Genomic DNA, 14,746 nt, shown 5'->3' with positions numbered 1-14,746 from the left:
GTGATCAAGGCATTCTTTGTGACGCCCCGCTTCCTTTCCTTAGGATCTGACAGATCTGAGTGCCGCCAAGTCGTCATTCATCCGCCACGAGGTCGATGTCTGGGGTTTGTTGCGGTCCCTGAGGACCACGCTTGCCGGGGCTACCGAGCACCTCTCCCAACGGAGCGCCGAGGTGGCGGACCTTCGGTTGCTCTGCGTCGATCTAGGAGTAGAGGCATCGGCGGCACGCACAGAGGCGCAGCGGCAGCAGTCGGAGCTTGACCAGGTCATCGGCGAGCGGGACCAATCTCGGGGCTGGGCCGCTGAGGCTGAAAGCCGGGCTAAGGCTCTTGGGGTCCAGTTAGCCGAGGCATCTGCTCGGGCCGGAGCCCTTGCAGCAGACCTAGCCGTGGCCCAAGCCGCATCCTCGGAGCAGCATGCCCGGGCCGAAGGTATGACTTGGCTGTTTTAAGATTTCGATTCGGCTTCGTTCCTCAACTCGTGTTTGAAGTCTTCCGCTTTGGCTGTTCGTAGAGCTCGAGTCTGCCCTTGATAAGTACGCCAAGGCGCTTGCTCAGGCGGCCGAGCAGAGGGAGGCCGACCACGCGGCCATGTCCGAGGCCATCTCGGCCTTCTGCCGGGTCTTTGGCTTTGACGACGTCCCCTCGGGAATTTCCCCTCAAAGTCGCCTGCAGGCCTTGGGTGACCATGCGCGTGGCAGACTCCGCGAGGCGCTGCATCACGGCGTCAGGCGGGCCTTCGCCGTGCTCGCTTCCCACTATGACATGGATCTGGAGCGGGTCAGCGAGGGGTATTGCCTCCCCGACGAAGATGAAGCCGCCCTGGCCGAAGTCCAGAGGCTCGATGCGGCCGTCGCGGGCCCAAGCGCGGTGCTGGCAACCACCTTCGAGGCAGAGATCCTCCCGCTTGCGCCGTCGTCTGAGGCCGGGGCGGATCTTGCCGAGGGTGGGGACGAAGCCGAGGGCGTGGCTCCTTCTCCGGGCGACGCCTGATTCTACTGGAGCAGTTTTCTTTGAATGCATACGTGTCTTTTGCGGCCGCCGAGGCCCGAACACCTTATTATCGTAATAAAAGGTTGTGTTTCTTTTCCTTCCATTTTGCGTATCCGGACCCGTTCGTCAGTAGCAGGGTAGCTTGCCCAAGTAAGAGTCATTTTTCATGGTAGGCAACGAGTGAGGTATCCGTATCCCAGAGGCGTAGGAGCCCCTCGGCTCGGTCGGCCTTGCCACTTACATGCACCCTTATTCGTTTCTTGGGGTCCTGTTACTGATATAGCCGGGAGACGCGAAAGTCTTTTTGATGGAAGACTTTTTTCGAGGAAAATTTTGATGCAGAGGGGGTTCCCCCTTCTAGCCCCCGAGGAAGGGTCGGGCTTTGCCGAGGCAAGGCTGAACCTTCCTTGATGGTTAGACTTTGTATGTGGACGAGGTGTACGAACGACTTGAAAGCATCTTAAGGGTAGAAGCGACGTAGCTGTCGGATGTTCCAAGCGTTGCTGTAGACCTTGCCTTGACTGTTGGCCAGCTTGTATGTCCCGGGCTTCAGAACCTTGGCGATGACGAACGGCCCTTCCCAGGGAGGCGTGAGCTTGTGCCGCCCTCGGGCGTCTTGTTGCAGCCGAAGCACCAAGTCGCCCACCTAGAGGTCTCGGGACCGAACCCCTCGGGCGTGGTAGCATCGCAGGGACTGCTGATACCGCGCCGAGTGTAGTAAGGCTATGTCCCGAGCCTCTTCCAGCTGGTCCAGTGAGTCTTCTCGGTTAGCTTGATTGCTTTGGTCGTCGTAGGCCCTCGCCCTCGGGGAACCGTATTCTAAGTCTGTGGGCAAGATGGCCTCGGCCCCATAGACTAGAAAGAACGGTGTGAAGCCCGTGGCTCGGCTCGGCGTTGTCCTCAGACTCTAGACCACCGAGGGGAGCTCCTTCATCCATTGCTTGCCGAACTTGTCAAGGTCGTTGTAGATTCGTGGCTTGAGTCCTTGCAGAATCATGTCGTTGGCACGCTCTACTTGCCCATTCGTCATGGGGTGAGCCACGACGGCCCAGTCCACCCGGATGTGGTGATCCTCGCTGAAGTCCAGGAACTTTCTGCCGGTGAACTGGGTGCCGTTGTCGGTGATGATGGAGTTCGGGACCCCAAAGCGATGGATGATGTTGGTGAAGAACGCCACCGCCTGTTCGGACCTGATGCTGTTTAGGGGTCGGACCTCGATCCACTTGGAGAATTTGTCGATGGCGACCAGCAAGTGCGTGTAGCCCCCGGGTGCCTTCTGCAAGGGACCGACGAGGTCCAGACCCCACACAGCAAACGGCCAGGTGATGGGTATCGTCTGTAGAGCCTGAGCGGGTAGGTGGGTCTGCCTTGCATAGAATTGACACCCTTGGCAGGTGCGGACAATTTCAGTGGTGTCGGCCACCGCGGTCGGCCAGTAGAAACCATGTCGAAGGCGTTTCCAACAAGGGCTCGAGGCGCTGCGTGATGACCGCAAGCCCCCGAGTGTATTTCTTGTAAGAGCTCCTGGCCTTCGGCGATGGATATGCATCGCTGGAGGATGCCTGAGGGGCTGCGGTGGTAGAGCTCCTTCCTGTCCCCCATCAAGATGAACGACTTGGCGCGCCGCGCCAATCGCCGAGCTTCGGCTCGGTCGAGGGGCAGCTCTCCTCGGTGGAGATATTGCAAGTACGGGGTCTGCCAGTTTTGATTAGGCGTGACCCCGCTCCGCTCTTCTTTGACGCGCAGTGCCTCACCCTCGGGGGCCGAGGGTGCCTCGGGCTGGGCCGAGGCCTTCTCGGGCTCGGGCGTGTCGTCGGTCTTGACTGAGGGTTGATGTAGGTCTCAGGAGAAGACGTCCGGGGGAACTGTTGTTCGCCCCGAGGCTATCTTAGCCAGCTCGTCCGCAGTCTCGTTGTATCGTCGGGCGACGTGGTTGAGCTCGAGCCCGTAGAACTTGTCTTCCAGGCGCCGAACCTCGTCGCAGTAGGCTTCCATCTTCGGGTCGCGGTAGTGGGAGTTCTTCATGACTTGGTCGATGACAAGCTGTGAGTCACCGCGAGCGTCGAGGCGTCGGACCCCTAGCTCGATGGCGATGCGCAACCGGTTAACCAGAGCCTTGTACTCGGCCACGTTGTTGGACGCCGGGAAATGGAGGCGCAGCACGTAGCGGAGGTGTTTCCCGAGGGGTGAGATGAAGAGCAGGCCCGCGCCTGCCCCTGTTTTCATCAGCGACCCGTCGAAAAACATGGTCCAGAGTTCCGGTTGGATCGGAGCTACCGGGAGCTGGGTGTCGACCTATTCAGCCACAAAGTCCGCCAAGACTTGGGACTTGATGGCCTTCCGAGGGGCGAACGAGATTGTCTCGCCCATGATTTCCACCGCCCACTTTGCAATCCTACCCGAGGCCTCTCGGCACTGGATGATCTCCCCCAAGGGGAAGGATGACACCACAGTCACCGGATGAGACTCGAAGTAGTGTCGCAACTTACGCCGCGTCAGGATCACCGCGTACAGCAGCTTCTGAATTTGTGGGTAGCGGATCTTGGTTTCGGACAGTACCTCACTGATGAAGTAGACCGGCCTCTGGACGGGCAAAGTATGCCCTTCTTCTCGTCTCTCAACCACGATCGCGGCGCTGACCACCTGAGTGGTAGCGGCGACGTAGATCAAGAGGGCTTCTCCGGCAGCGGGGGGCACCAAGATGGGCGCGTTCGTGAGGAGTGCCTTCAGGTTCTCGAGGGCTTCCTCGGCCTCAGGGATCCAAGTGAAGCACTCGGCCTTTCTTAAGAGGCGGTACAGGGGTAGGCCTCTTTCGCCGAGGCGCAAGATGAAGCGGCTCAGAGCCGCAAGGCATCCCATGACCCTCTGCACGCCTTTCAAGTCCTTGATGGGCCCCATGTTGGTGATGGCCGCGATTTTCTCTGGGTTGGCCTCGATGCCCCGCTCGGAGACGATGAATCCCAAGAGCATGCCTCGGTGTACTCCGAAGGTGCACTTCTCGGGATTGAGTTTTACGCCTTTCGCCTTGAGACACCGGAATGTCGTTTCAAGGTCGGAAAGGAGGTCGGAGACTTTACTCGTCTTGACTACGATGTCATCGACGTAAGCCTCAACCGTTCGACCGATGTGTTGGCCGAACACGTGGTTCATGCACCTTTGGTATGTCGCACCCGCATTCCTCAAACCAAACGGCATAGTAACGTAGCAGTACATGCCGAAAGGTGTGATGAAAGAAGTCGCGAGCTGGTCGGACTCTTTCATCCTGATTTGGTGATACCCTGAGTAGGCATCGAGGAAAGATAGGGTTTCGCACCTAGCAGTGGAATCCACGATTTGATCGATGCGAGGCAGAGGGTAGGGAACCTTCGGACATGCTTTGTTCAGACTAGTGTAGTCTACACACATCCGCCATTTCCCTCCTTTATTTCTCACAAGCACAGGGTTGGCAAGCCATTCGGGATGGAATACCTCTTTGATGAACCCTGCTGCCATCAGCTTGTGGATCTCCTCGCCTATGGCTCTGCGCTTTTCTTCGTCGAATCGGCGCAGAGGCTGCTTCACGGGTCGGGCTCCGGCTCGGATGTCCAGCGAGTGCTCGGCGACATCCCTCGGTATGCTGGGCATGTTCGAGGGACTCCACGCGAAAACGTCGGTGTTTGCACAGAGAAAGTCGACGAGCACTGCTTCCTATTTGGGGTCGAGCTTGGAGCCGATCCGGACCTGCTTGGAGGCGTCGTTGCTGGGGTCGAGAGGGACGGATTTGACCGTCTCTGCTGGCTCGAAATTGCCGGCATGGCGCTTCACGTCTGGCGCCTCCTTGGAGAGGCTCTCCAGGTCGGCGATGAGGGCCTCGGATTCGGCGAGGGCCTCGGCGTACTCCACGCACTCCACGTCGCATTTGTACGCGTGTTGGTACGTGGGGCCGACGGTGATGACCCCGTCGGGGCCCGACATCTTGAGCTTGAGGTAGGTGTAGTTGGGGACGGCCATGAACTTGGCGTAGCATGGCCTCCCCAGCAGTGCGTGGTAGGTTCCTCGGAACCCGACCACCTCGAACGTGAGGGTTTCCCTTCAGAAGTTGGAGGGAGTCCCGAAGCAGACGGGCAGATCGAGTTGTCCGAGGGGCTGGACGCGTTTCCCGGGGACGATCCCGTGAAAAGGCGCCGCGCCCGCCCGGACCGAGGACAGATCGATCCGCAGGAGCCCGAGGGTCTCGGCGTAGATGATGTTGAGGCTGATGCCTCCGTCCATGAGGACCTTGGTGAGCCTGACGTTGCCGATGACGGGGTCGACAACGAGCGGATATTTCCTTGGGCTCGGCACGCGGTCGGGGTGGTCGCCCTGGTCGAAGGTGATGGGCTTGTCGGACCAGTCTAGGTAGACTGGCGCCAACATCTTTACCGAGCAGACCTCCCGACGCTCTTGCTTGCGGTGCCGAGCCGAGGCGTTCGCCACTTGCCCACCGTAGATCATGAAGCAGTCGTGGACCTCGGGGGAACTCCTCTGCCTTGCGATCCTCCTTCTTGTCGTTGTTGTGGGCCCTGCCACCTTCCGCAGGTGGCCCGACCTTGTGAAAGTGGCGCCGAAGCATGGCGCACTCCTCAAGGGTGTGCTTGACGGGCCCCTGATGATAGGGGCACGGCTCCTTGAGCATCTTGTCGAAGAGATTGGCACCTCTGGGAGGTTTCCGAGGGTTCTTGTACTCAGCGGCGGCGACAAGGTTCGCGTCGGCGGCGTCGCGTTTCGCTTGCGACTTCTTCTTGCCTTTCTTCTTGGTGCCGCGCTGAGTGGACGCCTCGGGGACATCTTCCGGCTGGCGGCCCTGGGGCTGCTTGTCCTTCCGGAAGATGGCCTCAACCGCCTCCTGGCCAGAGGCGAACTTGGTGGCGATGTCCATCAGCTCGCTCGCCCTGGTGGGGGTCTTGCGACCCAGCTTGCTCACCAGGTCGCGGCAGGTGGTGCTGGCGAGGAACGCGCCGATGACATCCGAATCGGTGACATTGGGCAGGTCGGTGCGCTGCTTCGAGAATCGCCGGATGTAGTCCCGGAGAGACTCTCCTGGCTGCTGGCGGCAGCTTCAGAGATCCCAGGAGTTCCCAGGGCGCACGTATGTGCCCTGGAAGTTGCCGGTGAAGGCTTGGACCAGGTCGTCCTAGTTGGAGATCTGCCCCGGAGGCAGGTGCTCCAACCAGGCTCGAGCGGTGTCGGAGAGGAACAGGGGGAGGTTGCGGATGATGAGGTTGTCATCGTCCGTTCCACCCAGTTGGCAGGCCAGCCGGTAGTCCGCGAGCCATAGTTCCGGCCTCGTCTCCCCCGAGTACTTTGTGATAGTAGTCGGGGTTCGGAACCGGGTCGGAAACGGCGCCCGTCGTATGGCCTGGCTGAAAGCCTGCGGACCGGGTGGTTCGGGCGAGGGACTCTGATCCTCCCCGCTGTCGTAGCGTCCCCCACGCCTGGGGTGGTAGCATCGGCGCACCCTCTCGTCGAGGTGGGTTCGACGGTTGCGGTGGTGGTGCTCATTGCCGAGGCGACCCGGGGCCGCAGGCGCTGTGTTGCGCGTGCGCCCGGTGTGGACCGAGGCTTCCCGCATGAATCGGGAAGTCGTGGCGCGATGCTCCGAGGGGTATCCCTGCCTTCGGGAGGCAAAGCTTTCGGCCCGTCGGACCGCAGCATCCTCCAGGAGATTCTTGAGCTCTCCCTGGATACGCCGCCCTTCGGTGGTTGATGGCTCCGGCATTGCGCGGAGAAGTATCGCTGCTGCAGCCAGGTTCTGGCTGACCCCACTAGAAGCTGGTGGCGGCCTTGCCCTGACATCGTCGGCGATGCGATGCTGGATGCCCTGGGGTAGATGACGCGCTTCTCCGGGCGGAGGTTGGCCTACCCATTCCTTCCTGATGTCCCGGCGGAACGGCTCAAGTGTTCCTGCTCCCTCGTCGAGCCTGGCCTGCATCTCGCGGATTTGCTCGAGCTGTGCGTCCTGACCCCCCCCCCCCCCGCAGGGACTGGGACCACAGCTAGCTCTCGAAGGATGTCAACGCGAGGCGCAGGCCTACGGGGATCACTATTTTTCGGTATACCAAGATGGTTGCCTTCGCGGGACCCCCTAGATCGATGTGGAAACATTCACGACTTGGGCCGCAGTCCTCGTCGCCGAAGCTGTGGCTACCGTCGGAACAATCGGAAAGGCAGTAGTCGCATGCGGTCATGAAGTCCCACATGGCACTGGGGTTACCGAGTCCGGAGAAATCCCAACAAAAGTCGGGCTCGTCATCTTCCTCGGAACCCGAGGGCCCGTAGGTCGAGACGGCTGTCAGCCGGTCCCAAGGTGACCGCACACCGTACCCCGGAGGGTTTGGACACGCCTCTATGAAGGCTTCCACCGAAGCGAAGTCGCTTGGTGGGTCGAGGCTAAACCCAAAAGGCACGAGATGGGAATCGGTCGGTACCTCCTGGTCGACGGGCGGTGACGAAGTCGCGTCAGGGGCAGACTGCACCGTCGTCTCGGGTACGAGGGTGACGCCCAGCAAGTCCTTTGCGAGCGTGCTGGCGTCGTCCGTCCGCTTGGAGTTGGTGTGTTGCAGGGAAACAACGCTCGTCTCCGTCTCAGACGCGAGGTCGACGCTCGACGTGTCCCCCGTTGGGGCGCCGGCGCCGTCGACTCGCTCGACAGCCAACGAGGTGCCGCCTCCTGCTTGGCCTTGGTTGCCCTGCCTTCTCCTCCGTCGGCGGGGGAGGCGACGGGATAAACCCGAATGTTGTTCTTCCGCCACGTGGGGAAGACGTCGTTGATCCCGCCGCCGGCGGGCGGGTTGTCGGCCGCCGTAGTCGCTGTCGCGCGGCGTGGGAATGAGTATCATGTCGTAGCTGCCGTCGAGGGACATGAACTCGAGACTGCCGAAACGGAGCACCGTCTCGGGCTGGAAAGGTCGCTGGAGATTACCCATCTGGAGCTTGACGGGAAGCTGTTCGTCAACACGCAGCAGGCCCCTACCTGGCGCGCCAACTGTTGGCGTTTCGACCCCGGGGGGTCCCTTGACCGACGAGTAAATTGTCGCCGCATGCCCCAGCCCAGATGGGTTGGCGCGAGACGGAGCACGAAGGGGGGGAACAAGGAGACAGGCGTAAAGGGGAAACCCACGGCCTTCGTGTTTGTCCTGTGCCCAGGTCGGGTGCGCTTGCAGTAGGGAGTTACAAGCGTCCGTGTGGGAGGGGGCGAGAGGCCTGCACGCGCCGTCTCGTCCTCCCGCGCGGCCAACCTTCTCGTACGAGTGCCCTAGACCTTCCTTTTATAGGCGTAAGGAGAGGACCCAGGTGTACAATAGGAGATGTAGCAGTGTGCTAACGTGTCTAGCAGAGAGGAGCTAGTGCCCTAAGTACATGCCATCGTGGCAGCCGGAGAGGTTTTGGCACCCTGTTCATGTGATGTTGTGGCCGTCGGAGGAGTGCTGGAGCCTTGCGGAAGGACAGCTGTCGGGGCTGTCGAGTCCTTGCTGACGTCTCCTTGCTTCCGTAAGGGGCTGAGAGCCACCGTCGTCATGGAGCACGCGGGGCGCCATCATTACTTGTTTACCGGGGCGAGCTAGATGGGACGTCGGTCTTGTTCCCCATAGCCTGAGCTATCTAGGGGTAGGGTAATGATGGCCCCCCCTGTGACGTGGTCAGTCCGAGCCCCGGGTCGGGCGAGGCGGAGGCTCCTCCGAGGTCGAGGTCGAGTCTGTCTTCCGAGGTCGAGGTCGAGTCCGAGCCTCGGGTCGGGCGAGGCGGAGACCATCGTCTGAGGCCAAGGCTGAGCCCGAGCCCTAGGGTCGGGCGAGGCGGAGTTCATCGTCTTCCGGAGCCGAGGCCGAGTCCGAGCCCTAGGGTCGGGCGAGGCAGAGTTCGTCGTCTTCCGGGGCCGAGGCCGAGTCCAAGCCCTGGGGTCGGGCGAGGCGGAGTTCGTCATCTTCTGGGGCCGAGGCCGAGTCTGAGCCCTGGGGTCGGGCGAGGCGGAGTTCGTCGTCCGGGGCCGAGACGGGGGTTGAGCCCTGGGGTCGGGTGAGGCAGAGCTTCCTATGGTGCCCGAAGCCGAACTTGGCTGCTGTCAGCCTCACTCTGTCGAGTGGCACAACAGTTGGAGCGGCGCAGGCGGCGCTGTCCTCTTGTCAGGCTGGTTAGTGGAGCGGCGAAGTGACTGCGGTCACTTCGGTTCTGTCGACTGGAGGGCACGCGTCAGGATAAGGTGTCAGGCCATCCTTGCATTAAATACTTCTGCGATACGGTCGGTCGGTTTGGCGATCTGGCCAAGGTTGCTTCTTGGCGAAGACTGGGCCTCGGGCGAGCCGAAGGTGTGTCCGTTGCTTGAGGGGGGCCCTCGGGCGAGACGTGAATCCTCCGGGGTCGGCTGCCCTTGCCCGAGGCTGGGCTCGGGCAAGGCGAGATCGTGTCCCTTGAGTGGACGGAGCCTTGACTTAATCGCACCCATCAGGCCTTTGCAGCTTTGTGCTGATGGGTGTTACCAGCTGAGATTAGGAGTCTTGGGGGTACCCCTAATTATGGTCCCCGACAAGTTTGTATCACTATAAGACCATGTCTGCGCCAATAGTCAAGGGTGATAAGTTTGGGAATCATCAGTGTCTCCAAAATCAGTGTCACAAGGATCAGATGAAGTCAATACCATATGCTTCTACTATCGGAAGCTTTATGTATGCTCAAATATGTATTCGCCCTGACTTAAAATTAACAATCGAGATGCTTGGGAGATATGAGATCAACCCAGGCATAGAACATTGTAAAGCTGTTAAGAAGGCTCTAAGGTACCTAGAAGGTACTAAAAGGTCTCATGCTAACATACAGAAGATCTAGAACCCTACAAATAGTTGGCTATGCAGATTCTGACTAAGGAGGTTGTAAAGATTACACTAAAGTCTACTTTGGGGTATGTACACTCTCTAGGGGAGTTATTTCTTGGAAGAGGCGCAAACAGACAGTGAGAGCATCATCGACAATGCACGCTGAGTTTGTAGCCATGTATGAGGCAAATGGGCAGACACTATAGATGCACAAATTCATACCCAGATTAAAAGTGGTTCATAGCATAGAAAGACCACTGTGAATTTACTGTGATAATGAGACAACAGTATTTTACTCCTATAACAAGTCAAGTGGCGCTGCCAAGTTCATTGACATTTAGTGTTATGTTGTTAAGGAGAAGATTCAGGATCAAACCATAAAAGTTGATCTTAACAGTAGATAGAAGATGCTAGCGGATCCGCTCATAAAAGGCCTTCCACCCAACGTGTTAAGACAACACGTAACCAGCATGGATTTAACGGAGTGCCTATGATCTTGAATCACATGGGCTACAGATTGCAACCTAGTAAAGTATCTATTCATTCTAAAGAAGGGGAGCATGTTGTAGTCAATGAGTGAGGTGATACTTAATCGGTCATTGTCACGCATTGGACTCTATGTGTAAACTTGTTGACGGATGAAATCTATAAAGGTTGAGTATAAGAAATGTATAGAACAAAGAGGAGATTGTTGGGTGTGTCCCCTACAACCGATCAATAGAGACTAGATTGGGCTCAACCAACTAATCGTCTCTTTAATTAGGCCCTTGATTGGGAGAGCCCAGGCTAACCTCGGTTGGAGCCCCCAGTCACACGACGCTATATAAAGCCAACGCTCGTACCTCGCCTAGAAACCCTAATCCACACAAAGGTTCCATCGCCTAGGCGTCAGAGTGACTAGAAACGTGACGACCAACGGCGGCTCGGATCTCGGTGCTTGTTGTTCCTCTACAAGGGCAATGGAGGTGAGACCGGTGACAGCGAGAACTCTCCACCACCATCTCACGGGACGCGTCAACAACAACGATGATATGTTTTCCTATTCCTCTCAGTAGAACAGATCTACTCGTCATCAAAGATTTCTAGTTACGGATTGGTATTCTAGGGGCTTAGGAATAGATCCTAGGCACCATAGAATCTAACAGGAAATGCCCAAATTACACAACCTCATTCACCCAACAATGGGACTATTGTATCGGCGTGAAATATGTTATTCTTCTCCCCAGGCTTGCTCATAAACATGTACTGTACGATCCAAAATTGGCCTATTTGCTACTTTGAACAAGGGTATAGTAAGGTGGAGTGCATTTTTTAGCTCACGTACAGGCGTGCCAAATCTGTTAATCTTCTCCTAGTGTTGCACACAAACCTATACCGCACAACTACTTTGAACAAGAAAAATGTGCAAGCCTTGAACTTAGTAGCCACTAATCTGAACAGTTCAGTCCTAATAGCCCAGTACTATAGAGATTGCATTAAGGGTAAATTTGTGAAGCAGATTAAGAAAAATGATAAACACAGTACGAGAGTGTTAGAATATATTGATACAGATATTTGTAGTCCTTTTCTAGATAGGACAGTAGATGGGTTTGATTCGTTCAGTAGAACAGATCTACTCATTATCAAGTATTTACAGTTACAGATTGATATTCTAGGGGCTTATGAATCGATCCTAGGCACCATAGAATCTAACAGGAAATGCCCAAATTACACAACCTCATTCACCCAACAATGGCACTGCTGTACCGGCGTGAAATATGTTACTCTTCTCCCCAGCCTCACACATAAACCTGTACCGCACAATCCAAATTGGCCTATCTGCTACTTTGAACAAGGGTTTAATAAGATGGAGTGCATTTTTCAGCTCACGTACGGGCGTGCCAAATCTGTTAATCTTCTCCCAGGGTTGCACATAAACCTGTACCACACAGCTACTTTGAACAAGAAAAAAGTGCAAGTCGTGAACGTAGTAGCCGCTAATCTGAACAGTTCAGTCGTAATAGCCCAGCTGCAATATCAAAATGCTGGCAATCAGGCCACAACAACCTAGGCTTTATGGTCATGAACTTGCCGCCTTCCCCACCTTTTCTTGTTGGCAAAATGAAGCTCTATCCTCCATGCGGACTAGGACACACATTACTCTAAGATATCGTTTGGTTCACGAAATGCAACGCAAATGATAACAGTAATAATTTACACTCGTTTTCAAGCTGTAATAAGTTTGAATAAGACGATATCAGTTTCTAGTGTAGTATCTGATTATGATTGGACTTAAACAAATATGGTTTAACGTTATCGGTTACCGTTCACGTTACAAATATATAAACCAAACAACACCTAATTCCGATCGGCGGTAGCTAGAGCATATCCAACATGCCACATTCAGCAAATACAGAAGTTAGATCATCTCCAACAAGCCATATTCAGCAAAATAACGAACAACGTTAAGTTTCAGAAGTCCTTCAAAGGCTCTGTCTACCAAGGTACGAAATTATCCTCAGTCATGCAGAAATTGAATTGTGCTTAATGTGACTACAATATTAGGAGCGGGAAGGGTACCAAATTTGATGAAACATTAGGAGGAAACTGAATTCATGCTGACAAATCTTAATAATAAGGTAAAACACAAGTATATACAAAACAAGTATGTATAAGGTGTAAACAGATGGAAATCAACGGGGCGATGAAACACAAAGAAGCAAGAGTAGTGTGCATCATTCGCCAACACCATTCTCGCTAACAGGCATGAAGATGCATGCTGAAAATGAGACCGTCAACGTTGCTTGCTTCAACTACTGAACCGTGCCATTGTCGCTTCCAAAAAATAGGACCTAGACTCTCTCTTCAAGCCCAAATCACATGTTGTGCTTTAAATATCGGCATTGAACCACGCCACTCCGCCACTAAGCGCTCCTCTCTTGCTCTCAAGCTCGCCGTTGTTCGTCGCTCACCGCAGCTCATTATCCCTGCTCTCTCTTAGCGCTACTCCCTGTCCCTAACTCTCATGGAATTTGGAGCTCCATCGGCAGGCAAGGCTCAATGCAAGGCGCCAAGCGATGTCGCCGTTTGGCTAAAAATGGGTCTGCGATGTCGCGCGCTGCCCTCGTCGGCGCCGGTCTTCAACCCAGCCTCGCGCACTACCCATTTGCAGTCGGTTTTAAAATTCAGTTTTAGACAATCTCCAGTGTTGAAAACTGCACAGTAACAAACAGAGGTTTGGACAAATGCAGATCTAAATTAATCATTATTCTGACTGCCTAGGATGGGATCACCGAGAGGGGCGTAACTGAATGCCTGATCGCGTTCGAATACAGTTTCACAGTCCTGCCCCATACAGTTTCACCGAGAGGGGCGTAACTGAATGCCTGATCGTTCTAAATTAATCATTATGCCTGATCACTGAGAGCGGCGTGGTATTACGCTTCAACCAATACAGTTTCACAGTCCTGCCCCATACCCCCATCGATAGTTGGCGAGCGCGCATCGGTTCCCTGCAGGCTGCAGCCAATCCAAACGCGCAGCGGTGATGGCGCTCCGCCGGTGGAAGCCCTTCTTCCCGGCGTTCGCCGCCATCGACACCGCCATAGAGACCGCCACCGGGGCCCGCTCCCGGGACAAGTTCCGGCAACTGAGGAGCGAGCTGGTGGAGATGCTCTGCGATGCCGCGGACGACGACGCCGATCGAGTCAAGGGGCTGTGCCGGCTGCTCGACGCGGCCATGGCCGAGGCGCTTTCGACGCTGCATGTGGTCCCGGTGACGACGACCATGCTGACCACCACCGGCGTGGACAAGGCCGTCGAAGGCCTGCTGAGCCACGAGGCCGGGAAGGTGCGCGCCCTCGCGCACGGCATCTTGATCCAGTGGGCGGAAGGCGGCGTGTTGGACACCACGGTGTTGGCCGCTCCATCCACTCACCGAATGCATCCGCAGGCGCAGAGGCCTGAGACAGCCGTTCTACTAGCTTATACTCCCAAGATCTCGGACGAGAAGATGCCTCCTGTCGTTTCCAATGCCGGCGGCGATCGCGTCAGGAGCGGGCAGACTGGAGATGCAAAGCGCAAGCACCCAGGCTACTACCGAGAAGCTGATGCTGATGACGAGAAGCGGCAGCGCAACGTCCCTGAGAAGGTCGAGGACAGGCCAAGGAAAATGGAGCCGGACATCAAGAGTAGGAGCAGCTGGAGATCCAGGGACACGAAGAGCAGGAGCCGAGCGAGCAGCTGGAGATACAGGGACGAGAGGCGCTAATATTAGCACTTCAATCGTGCATGTAAACAAACTTCAAAGTGATAGCTGGAGCATCGACGCGTCATAGTCATAGGAGGGTTTAAGCTAGGGCCAAATTAGCACTTCAATCGTGCATGTAAACAAACTTCTACTGCTACCGCCTCTTATTATCCAGAAAGCTTTCCAACTTTAGATCTTGTCAGTTTCTTTTTTTTCTCCGCGGTGCTCTGAATGTGTAAAATAATACAAATTGTTGTTCTTGTTAGAGCATGCATCCTGTTGGACCAGTTAATTCCGATCAAAACCTTATGCACGATTGTTCTTGTTAGAGCATGCATCCTGATGGGATCTAGATTAGATTAGTACGACTAGATTAGACTAGATAAGATCTAATTAGTTTGGATTAGATCATGTTTGCTACATTAGTGTGGGTTAGTTATGCTTATCAGGACAAGAAAAATCTATTAGAATAAAGATAGAATCTTTTAAGACGAGATGGATCTATTAGGTTAGATATATTTAAATCGTCTAATTATCTTATAAACATACTAGTCAGTTGCTCGTGCTTTGCTACAGTTTTATATATCATATAAATATGTGTTGAGATATTTATTCAAATATAGTTATTGTTTATTTCTAAACACTAAGGTACATGTGGTCTAGTGATTAGCCTTAAAAATTTTAGAGCAAAGGGCATG

General features: G+C 55.5%; 1 protein-coding gene across 1 annotated transcript; it reads left to right on the top strand.

The window, feature by feature from the left end:
• The first annotated feature begins 13,271 nt into the window (after nt 1-13,271).
• On the top strand, nt 13,272-14,203 carry LOC109943788 (uncharacterized). Its single transcript, XM_020547283.2, has one exon. The coding sequence runs from the start codon at nt 13,347-13,349 to the stop codon at nt 14,067-14,069; it is 723 nt and encodes a 240-aa protein (XP_020402872.1). The 5' UTR covers nt 13,272-13,346; the 3' UTR covers nt 14,070-14,203.
• Nucleotides 14,204-14,746: the final 543 nt, after the last annotated feature.

This window comes from Zea mays, chromosome 1 (genome assembly GCF_902167145.1).
Source record: "Zea mays cultivar B73 chromosome 1, Zm-B73-REFERENCE-NAM-5.0, whole genome shotgun sequence".
NCBI classification, from domain to species: Eukaryota; Viridiplantae; Streptophyta; class Magnoliopsida; order Poales; family Poaceae; genus Zea; species Zea mays.
This window is presented reverse-complemented; position numbering and strand designations above follow the sequence as displayed.